Source organism: Equus quagga, chromosome 2 (assembly GCF_021613505.1).
Source record: "Equus quagga isolate Etosha38 chromosome 2, UCLA_HA_Equagga_1.0, whole genome shotgun sequence".
Classification (NCBI taxonomy): Eukaryota; Metazoa; Chordata; class Mammalia; order Perissodactyla; family Equidae; genus Equus; species Equus quagga.
In genome coordinates, this window is record NC_060268.1 from 156,192,373 (window position 1) to 156,201,907 (window position 9,535).

General features: G+C 53.5%; 2 protein-coding genes across 3 annotated transcripts; one reads left to right on the forward strand and one right to left on the reverse strand.

Annotated features, from left to right (window-relative positions):
- Positions 1 to 240: 240 nt before the first annotated feature.
- On the reverse strand, positions 241 to 1,870 carry MRPL43 (mitochondrial ribosomal protein L43). Its single transcript, XM_046653067.1, has 3 exons — positions 1,684 to 1,870; positions 1,486 to 1,592; positions 241 to 1,369 (listed from the first exon to the last, which is right to left on the reverse strand). Exons 1-3 carry the CDS (start codon positions 1,812 to 1,814, stop codon positions 1,161 to 1,163), a joined length of 447 nt encoding a protein of 148 aa, XP_046509023.1. The 5' UTR covers positions 1,815 to 1,870; the 3' UTR covers positions 241 to 1,160.
- A 129-nt stretch (positions 1,871 to 1,999) lies between these two features.
- TWNK (twinkle mtDNA helicase) lies at positions 2,000 to 7,169 on the forward strand. Of its 2 annotated transcripts, XM_046653066.1 has the most exons (6): positions 2,000 to 3,845; positions 4,036 to 4,068; positions 4,186 to 4,276; positions 4,428 to 4,535; positions 4,865 to 5,006; positions 5,962 to 7,169. In XM_046653066.1, exons 1-6 carry the CDS (start codon positions 2,603 to 2,605, stop codon positions 6,274 to 6,276), a joined length of 1,932 nt encoding a protein of 643 aa, XP_046509022.1. In that variant the 5' UTR covers positions 2,000 to 2,602; the 3' UTR covers positions 6,277 to 7,169. The 2 variants fall into 2 exon arrangements, with proteins under 2 accessions (XP_046509022.1, XP_046509021.1); XM_046653065.1 differs by having other exon boundaries at positions 4,036 to 4,276.
- Positions 7,170 to 9,535: the final 2,366 nt, after the last annotated feature.

A 9,535-nucleotide genomic window follows, 5' to 3' on the forward strand; every position in this document is an offset into this window, starting at 1 on the left:
GAGTGGTCGGCTTGGTCTAGATTGGCCTTCCCCTGAACACCAGGGGGCAGGCTTCTGAGGCAATGGAGAAGGTGCTGCAGAGTTGGCTCTGCTCTCCATAAAGCCATTTACAGAGGAAATTGGGATCCTCAGCTTCCATCCTGGGCAGGTACACAGGCTTTTATTAAGGCGCTCACTATTCATTGATCATGGTGACAAGGGCATGACAGACAAAATTACAACAGTTCAAGAACTCACACAAAGATTTCTAGGTTTTTATTTCCTGGTTCTTTTCCTCACCATCCCCCCCACCCCGGGTTTTTAGCTAAGCCTAGAAAATGCTCCCTGTTGATCAGCCCTCTTGCTCTTCCCCAAGAAGCTTTTCAGTACCTCCCCTCCCCCAACAAGGGACAGCATGGATTCATTTCTGCACAGAGGGGCCTGTCTGGGGGGAGCAGTTGAGAGCAGGACAGGCTTGTTACCAGGAACCTGGCCTGAGAATCACTCTCTCCAAGGCTCAGGCCCAGAGTAATCGCATGGCCTTTGATACTAACCATCCTGAAGAATTATTATATGTTCTGCTTCTGGTTTTAAGATAATGAAAAACAGGGTTACACTTAAAATATGCACATATTTTGAAGTAAGACCTCAAGTGTGACCTTGGGCAAGTTTATTAACCTCAGTTTTCTAATCTGTACACAAACATTCACAGAGATATAAAGTGCCTAAGCCAATGCCACGCTCACAGCAGCAAAGAAGGTGCTAGCACTCTCTAGCTCAGCAGTTGCAAAAACAGGACATCAACAATTCTTCAGAAACCAGCCTTGAAACCCCCCTCCCTGTGATTTGAGATCACTATTACCAATTTGGATTTCATAAATGAAGACCCTGAAAAATCCTTGAAGACTCTCAGGTTTCAGGGATGTCAAATGAGTAAGAATTAGGAGTCACAAACTCACTGTCCCTTGCAGTGGGCACTGAAAAGAAACAGGCAGCTCTTCATCTCAAGCAAAAGCTTTGGTGTCAATTCCCCTTTGATAGGCACCATCTGTCTGCTGGGCTTGGAATCCCCTGAAGCAAAAGAGTAAGAACCACCTCTACCAGGGTAAGAGTCCAAAGCCCAGGAGTGGAGTTGGTGGGGCACGTCTTCACTGCACTCGCACCTGAGCTGGGGCAGCATCCTAGACCTCTCGGGGGCGCAGCCCGCCCAACGTTGTCGGTTTGTTGGTGAAGGGGTGCCACTGACCCTGGATGCTAGGGCTGTCCGTGTGGAAGGGCTTGCGAATGCGGATCACCTCCAGGCCGGACTGGTCCGCCAGCTTCTGCACCAGCGTCGCGATCTCCTCGACTGACTTGCAGTGGATGCTCTCCTCACGCACCGCCCCGTTAACTGGCCGAAGGGAGGCGGGGGTAAGAGGGAGCGAGCGGGTGAGGTGTCAGACGAGAGGAAGGCGAGCGGGCCGAGCCCCCCGCGCCGCCCAGCAGCCCCCGCCCGGCCCCACTCACGGTATTCGGCCACTACTCTGGGCACACAGCACGGCCGCGGATTCACGTATATTACGACCCCCGGGTTTCGTCGGGCGAAGTCGGTCACCTGCCGTTCCACGAACTCCCTGAGGGACCCGAGGAGCGTGAGTACAGTGACCCCTGACCCGGGGCCACTTCTGTCCGGAGTCGCACCCCTGCGTCCTTCGCCCGGCTCACCTGGCGCCGCGGGACGAGGGCGCGTCGCGGCTGAGGCTAAAGCTGAGACGCTGCAGCTGCTGCACGTAGCGACCCAGGCCGTTGTGAAGGATACTGGTCAGGAAGCGGCTCGAGGTCCCGCGTGCCGTCATGGCCACAGCTCCCAGGCAGCGGAGCACACTCTCGAGGGATGGGGGCGGGACTAACCCAGAGGCTTCCGGTTCCGGGGACACTCGGGCCCGGTGGAGTTTTGCTTCCGAGGTCACGGAGAACGGGTCGTGCGTGTGACCCACGTTGCGCGCGAAAGCGCTGAGAGGAGAGTGGAGACGCGGGGCCAGGGTCGGGAGCAGCGGAGCTTCTTGTAGGAGAGTGGAGGGAGGACACGGGGCGGGTGAGAGCTGGGCGTTCCTTTGGACTCGGAAATTGGCGGGAGCCGCTTAATGGCCCTCTAGCCGTGCTTAGTCCATTCTGAGGGAAAGAGCGGCGAAGAGGGCGTCTAGTCGGGGGCCTAGAGCGGAGGGGCTCCCGAAAGGACGCAGGCGGCCGTAGAGATGAGGACGACGAGGAGGCTCCTTCGAGGGGCAGTAGTGGTGGAGAGATGATCGAGAGAAACCGTATCGGTGAGGGGCGGTGGAGAAGGTTGTAGAGGTGAGGCGGTGGTGAGGAGAAGTTGCAAAGGACCATAGAGGTCGGCAGCCAGATACAGGAACATAGACGGGAAGAGGTCGTGTAGACGGGCATGGATGTGAAATAGCAATGTAGAGGGGCTGAAGAGGATTCAGAGATGTTTATGAGGGGGAAGTTTGAAGAGAGAAAAAAGCCACCTAGAATGGGCTTGGCAGAGTACAATGTGGAGGATCCCTAAGGTCTGATCTAGTAAAGGCATCCGAACCAGGCATCTAAGGTATTTCATGTAGTGACTTCCTCCGTTTGATTAGGAATGTGGGTCCTCCTCCGAAGTGGGTACCCCCTCCGTATTCTACTGCCCTTGCGTGGGGAGTGGATGAGTCGGAGGGGCCTGCCCAGGAGCTTAGTCCCAGGCCCTCCTCGCAGACGGTACAGGAAGGAGGCTCTCCCAGCCTTGGACGTACCAGTGTTGCCTGTAACTACAACTGAAATCCGCCAGTATTTGCGGGCGCATGGGATCCCCTTCCAAGATGGCCACAGCTGTCTGCGGGCACCAAGCCCCTTTGTGGGGGCCTCACAGCTCAAGGACCAAACTAGTGCTACCACTTCCTTCAACCTCTTCATTGACAAGACCACAGGCCGCTTTCTCTGCATGACCAGCCTAGCAGAGGGGAGCTGGGAAGACTTCCAGGCCAGCGTGGAGGGGCGAGGGGATGGGGCCAGAGAGGGAGTCCTGCTTAGTGAGGCCCCAGAAGCTGAGGACAGTGAGGAAGTCCGGAGGATCTGGGACCGAGCAATACCTCTCTGGGAGCTGCCTGAGCCAGAGGAGGCCCACCTGGCTCGTGTGATGTTTGGCCTCACCAAAGTGACAGATGACACACTCAGGCGTTTCAGTGTGCGGTATCTGCGGCCTGCTCGCAGCCTTGTCTTCCCTTGGTTCTCCCCTGGAAGTTTGCGATTACGAGGCCTGAAGCTACTAGGGGCTGAAGGCCAGGGGGATGGAGTACACTATGTGGAGACCACCATTCCCCGGCCTGGCGCCTACCACAATCTGTTTGGATTACCACTGATCACTCGTCGAGATGTTGAGGTGGTACTCACAAGTCGTGAGCTAGACAGCCTAGCCTTGAACCAATCCACAGGGCTGCCCACCCTTGCCCTACCCCGAGGAACAGCCTGCTTACCCCCTGCCTTGCTCCCTTACCTTGAACAGTTTCGACGTATTGTGCTCTGGCTAGGGGATGACCTTCGGTCCTGGGAAGCTGCCAAGTTGTTTGCCCGTAAACTGAACCCCAAGCGATGCTCCTTGGTGCGGCCTGGGGACCACCAGCCCCGTCCCCTGGAGGCTCTGAACAGAGGCTTAAATTTTTCTCGTATTCTGCGTACTGCCCTGCCCGCCTGGCACAAGTCTATCGTGTCTTTCCGGCAGCTTCGGGAGGAGGTGCTAGGAGAACTGTCAAATGTGGAGCAGGTAGCTGGCATCCGCTGGGGTCGCTTTCCAGACCTTAATCGTCTCTTGAAGGGACATCGGAAGGGCGAGCTGACAGTCTTCACAGGTGACCTTTTGGGAAATCACTGCTTGGGATAGGGGGCAGGGGATCAGATGATGAAAGCATGTGGGTTTGGGCTATGGTAAATGTTGAAGAGGAGGCTTCCCTTCCCGACTTTGAAGCCCTGCTCTGTGTCTTGGTTTCACGGGTAGGACTTTCCTCCCTCACCCTGGTCTGTATTCAACCTTCCCTGCAGGGCCAACAGGCAGTGGAAAGACAACGTTCATCAGTGAGTATGCCCTGGATTTGTGTACCCAGGGGGTGAACACGCTATGGGGTAGCTTTGAGATCAGCAACGTGAGACTAGCCCGGGTCATGCTGACACAGTTTGTTGTGGGGCGGCTAGAAGATCAACTGGACAAATACGATGAGTGGGCCGACCGCTTTGAGGACCTGCCTCTCTATTTCATGACTTTCCATGGGCAGCAGAGCATCAGGTGAGATTCCCAGGTCTGGGGTTTTCAAAGATTTGGAGGGCAGGAGAACAGACCCCCAGCAGAGTTTTCAGGATGCTGGTTTTTCTGCCTGGGGTGTTCTGGAGACCACTTATAGTTGACTGTTGAATTCATTCCCTTTTCTTCCTCCCAGGACTGTAATAGACACAATGCAACATGCAGTTTACGTCTATGACATTTGTCATGTGGTCATTGACAATCTGCAGTTCATGATGGGTCACGAGCAGCTGTCCACAGACAGGTGACATCCTTCTCTTGTCTAGCGGGAACCCACTTGAACACACATGTTTTCTCAGGCAGCTGGCCGCTAGGCACACACACTGTGCTGTCTTATTTTTTTGACATGTGTGCAGGCACATACCATTCCATGTGTATTTTTATCTTTATAGAGGTGTGGGCTGTGGCAGTGGGAAGTATGGAGAAGGACCTAGGTGTGAGTCCTTGGGTAGAAGGACGTAGTGTGGGGTTGTGGTGGTTTGTAGGGAGATGTGAATGAATCAAGACTATGTGTATGTTCTTGTCCTTCTGTGTGTGTCTGATAACCTTTTTGCTTTGTTGGGGTGGGGACAGGATTGCAGCTCAAGACTACATCGTTGGGGCCTTTCGGAAGTTTGCAACAGACAATAGCTGCCATGTGACACTGGTCATTCATCCCCGGAAGGAGGATGATGATAAGGAACTACAGACAGCATCCATTTTTGGCTCAGCCAAAGTAAGTGGCCTTTAGAGGAGCCCAAGCTTTGGAGAAGAGAGGGGGTAGATGTGACCAGGGATAGCCCTTATTTAGCCTTAAATCATCTTGACTGTCCTTCTGGAAGAAGCAGGAGGCAGCTAGCTGCCTCTGGGGTCATGACATGAGGAATACATGGGCTAGGAATACAAAGGCTGATAATAGTTTGGCCTGTGCTCTCCTTGCCCTCCAGGAGCTCACATCCTCTAGTGGGGAAACAGTGAGACAGTGATTACAAGTCAGTATGATAAGAGCTATGACAGGCACCACAGGTATTTGGGGAGCAAAGAGAAAAGACATCTGAGTCAGCCTGGGACATCCAGGGAGGCTTCCTACAGGAGGGGTCAACAAAGGTTTGGTTGAGTTTCGGCAGACAGTAGGTGTTAAATAAATAAATGGGAGGGCCTTCTCGACAGCAGGACCAGCCTTATCCTAGAGCTTCCAGTGGTACACTGAGTGCCTATTACATGCCAATTCTCGGCTGGGCACAAACTGTGTACAAACTGTGTGCCATGCTGAAATAAACATGGAGCCAGGGAAGAGAATAATACAGAGATGGAAGGATGATGGTGCCTTGTTTCAAGAATGGTCTCTCTGATGAAGTGTGACATTTAGACCAAGACCTGAATAAGAAGAAGCTGGGGTTGAGTAGGGTGGTGAGCTATAGAGGAGAAATGTTACAAGTAGAAGTAGTAGAAGTGTTACAAGTAGAAGTTCCAGATTTGTACAAAATCTGGAATAGCAGCACGGTTGTCAAGAAACTGAAAGAATCAAGTGGCCCAGCGTTGTGGTCAGTAGTTCAAAGAGCTTTGGTGATGGGGGAAAGTATTTTTCCCTTTCCCAATTTATGCCACTCCTCCCTGCGTCCTCAACCTTGCTTTTTGCTTCTCTCATGTGTCTTCTCACTGCTTCTTCCTCCTCTTCCCCTGGTCCTCAGGCAAGCCAGGAAGCGGACAATGTTCTGATCCTGCAGGACAGGAAGCTGGTAACTGGGCCAGGGAAACGGTATCTGCAGGTGTCCAAGAACCGCTTTGATGGAGATATAGGTGTCTTCCCACTTGAGTTCAACAAGAGCTCTCTGACCTTCTCCATACCACCAAAGAGCAAGGCCCGGCTCAAGAAGATCAAGGACGACAATGAGCTAGTGGCTAAAAAGCCCTCTTCTGGCAAAAAGGGTGCTGTGCCTCAGAATTCTCAGACCAGCCAGGCCCCCATCTCCTCCCAGGCAGACCCCTCGAAGCCTTCAAGGTGAAGGCAGTGCAGAGCTAGACATGGAAATGAGCCTGACAGGACAGGCTGGGACTCTTTCTTGGCCCTCTGCTTGGGCTGCCTCTGTCCTGTGATCCTGAGCTAGGGCCCCTTCTCAGTCTGAGGGGCCTGGCGTAGTGCAGCGTTTCATAGGGAGAGAATTCAATTCAGCAGATATTTGAGAACCTGCTGTGTACCAGGCTTTGTTCTAGCTCCTGGGAGTACAGCATTGACAAGACAGATGAGGTCCCTGCTTCCACAGAACCTGCAGTCTCGTGGGGGAGACAAGAGAAGCAATGAACAAATAAACATAAAACATAATTTTAGATAGTGAAAAGGCTATAAAGAAAATAAAATAGTAATGTGGTAGTGCTTACGGGGCTAGTTTAGGTCTGAAAAGGTATCTCTGAGCAGAGGACGTTGAGCTGGAGCCTAAAGAACTAGGATTGAGCCATGTGAACATCTGGAGAAAGAGGGATCCAGGCAGAGGGAAATGTAAATACAGAGGCCCTGGGGTGGGAATAAACAAGTTGAGTTCAAAGCAGTTGGGTCAGGCCCCCTGGACCTGGAGGGGAATAAGGGACTTCTTGCCAAAATTCCAGCCTAGGCTTCCAGAGCCAAAGGGTGACATGGTGGGTACCAAGCGCCTCTGCACCACACTCTGGGGCCTGCCATGAGGTGGTACTTGCTACCATTAGACCCTAGGTGCTTGGCCCTGTAATATCAGGGCCCCAAAGGTGGGAGCTTGGCCACAGAGCCATGGAAGGAAGCTGTGAGCCCAGAGTGCCTGCCACCTGGACACTGATTCCATGGTCTGCTGCCTCAGACCACTAGAGTAAATGCAGTCGTGACTTTTTGTAAAGTTTTTCTAGTTTTACTAAAAAATTTTTTCCATTGCCTTTGTTTCTGTGCTTTTTCTTATTTGTCCACCAGGTGTCTCCCCAGTCTATGACTGGATTTTCCTCTCACTTTGACCTGGGAGTGGATGGGTCCCCTCTCCCACTTCCAGTCTTTAAGCTGTGTACTCCCAAGGAAGCAGAGGCACGCATACACCCCCTTACACCTCTTCTTAGCCTAGAGAAGACAGGATGGTGCCTCTTTATCCTGGTCTTCCTTGAGGGTCTCCATGTGATCCCTGGCAGAGGGGCGGGTCACTGGACCACATGCCTAGGCCCTGCCTGACCAGCTGTCCCTCTTTGACATGAACCACTCACTGACCTCTCAAAGTGTGGACTCAGGCTCAGCATGTTCTCATCTGGCCTGTGTCTATTTCCCTCCTCGTACCCTCTCAGTTTTTCTCTGTTAGTGTGTGTCAGAACTCCTGGGGCTCTTGCAGAACCTAGGCCCTACTCTCCCCCCGAATCCTGACGCACACACAGACATTTCTGATGCTGGAGGTTTGAAGAGGTACAGGATTCCTCATTTTTAACAAGCTCTGAAGGAGATTGTAAAATAAATTATCGAGAGACCCCATCAGAAATGTTCCTAAATAACACTTTGCCGTCTTGCTTCCTCGGATACCCTGAAGTGCCAGTTTCCCTTCAGATTTGCCTACAAGAGCGGCAAGAATGCAAGATGTTCTGAGGCGACTGGGGAGAAACCTTTTGTAAGGAGGGGGTGGAGGGGTGCTTTCCTGTTCCCTAGGAAGAGGGCTGCCTTCTCAAGGTCTTTTTGTCAACCTAAGAGGGGGCTTCTGGGACCCCTTGCAAGGGCACAGGTCTTTGGTCTGCTGTGTGTGAGAACTGTGACTGTAGTTGTCTCCTGAAACAGAGCCCGGAGCAAAGCTCTTCTCTGTGGGGAAGAACCTGGGGGAGAGAGGGGATAGCTCCTCCAGGGCCTCCTTCTTGGGGGTCTCTCCCAGACTGGCTGGAGCCAGGCCTCCTAATCCCGCAGTAATCATTCCCAGCCGCTGGCTGGTCTAGGCCTCATCCGGGGTCTATAACAGTGTATGTCAGCCATGTCTTCCACATGCACACTACCAGATCAGTCATATCTGCAAGGACATGGGCTCCACATCCTGGTCTATGGAGAACGCCTGGTGTGTTCTCAGGAAATCCTTTAGGAGTTTCCTTTAGGGGACATTTGTGAGGTCTGTGTGTGAACTGGGGATAGAGGGATAGATACACACTTGCCTTGTTTGTTTTGCCCCACCCTCCTAGCAGACACCCCCACACAGCACAAACCAGAATGATGGCGGGGAGGGGAAGCTAATGCTCCCCCAGCCCCACCCCCTACACAAACACATTCCATTCCACACCTGTCTTAAACTCCTCACATCAAGATCAGTCCCAAGTATGTCAGGAGTCCCTGGAGCCTAGAAAGCAGTGAGGGATCCCTGGGTCCTGTGTAAGGTCCCTAGGAGCCACCATCCCTGTGCCCAAAGTGGATTGAGGCAAATTACCTGGGCTAGGACCAGTACTCTGCCTATGGCTACTACGAATCTCCCTGAGAGCTCAGGAAGGGCCTGGCCAAGCAGGGTCCAGCTGGATCTGCAGCCCTGTCTTCAGATTCAGTGTCAAACTGGGCTGTGCGGGGTCAGCTTTAGTCTTCCAGCAGCTTCTTTAGTTGGGTGGGTTTGAGAAGGGACTAAACTCGCTAGACTCCTGCTGCCCAAGTACCCAGGCTGCAAACATGGCCCAGGTACCTGCAGACATCACAGTCTGTGCCTGCCCACAGGCTGCCTTGGGTGCCATAGAGGGAGGGAGGGAGCCCTAGGTGCCTCCCTGCAATACAGGCCAACTTCCTGTTTGTGCCTGTGGGTGGAACTTTATGAGTCTAAAGGAAACCTGGCCACGCTCCTTGGGGGGCCAGAACTGGCAGGGTTGGTTACCTGGGCAGACACCTACTCCAGGGGAGGGGGAGCTGCTGGTTTTACCTGGGCAGCCCCAACCCGAGGGGGGTGTGTGTGTGTGTCTCTGGGGGGTCTGTTTTGGTGAAACCCGAGCCTTCTTTGTCTGCTTCCCAGGGGTTTTCCCTGCGTCTAGCGAGTGGGCTTAGAATGGAACAGGTTTGGCTCTCTATAGTGCAGGGGAGGTGGTAGTAAAGCCCTATAGCTGGCTTGGTTAGGGAGGTCAGGTAGCGTAGCTCAGTCACGTGCTGTTCGCCCCTTCCCCAGGTCGAAAACCAAATCCGGTAAACTGTGAAGTCAGTGGCCACAGGGGCAGCCTCAGGCCACCATCGAGCTACTAGTGGGCTGGGTACTGGGTAGGCTGTTGAGGGGGTGCTGGGCAGACCACTCCCCTCCCTGGGTCGGGGGCGCGGCC

What these genes read in the sequence shown, in the direction of transcription:
- MRPL43 (XM_046653067.1), bottom strand. Translation starts at nt 1,814, where the DNA reads ATGACGGCACGCGGGACCTCGAGCCGCTTCCTGACCAGTATCCTTCAC. An exon ending in CCCTCGTCCCGCGGCGCCAG is followed by an intron (nt 1,593 to 1,683) that starts GTGAGCCGGGCG and finishes CGGGTCCCTCAG; the next exon opens with GGAGTTCGTGGAACGGCAGG. An exon ending in CAGAGTAGTGGCCGAATACC is followed by an intron (nt 1,370 to 1,485) that starts GTGAGTGGGGCC and finishes CCCTTCGGCCAG; the next exon opens with TTAACGGGGCGGTGCGTGAG.
- TWNK (XM_046653065.1), top strand. Translation starts at nt 2,603, where the DNA reads ATGTGGGTCCTCCTCCGAAGTGGGTACCCCCTCCGTATTCTACTGCCC. An exon ending in GAGCAGCTGTCCACAGACAG is followed by an intron (nt 4,536 to 4,864) that starts GTGACATCCTTC and finishes GGGTGGGGACAG; the next exon opens with GATTGCAGCTCAAGACTACA. An exon ending in CCATTTTTGGCTCAGCCAAA is followed by an intron (nt 5,007 to 5,961) that starts GTAAGTGGCCTT and finishes CCTGGTCCTCAG; the next exon opens with GCAAGCCAGGAAGCGGACAA.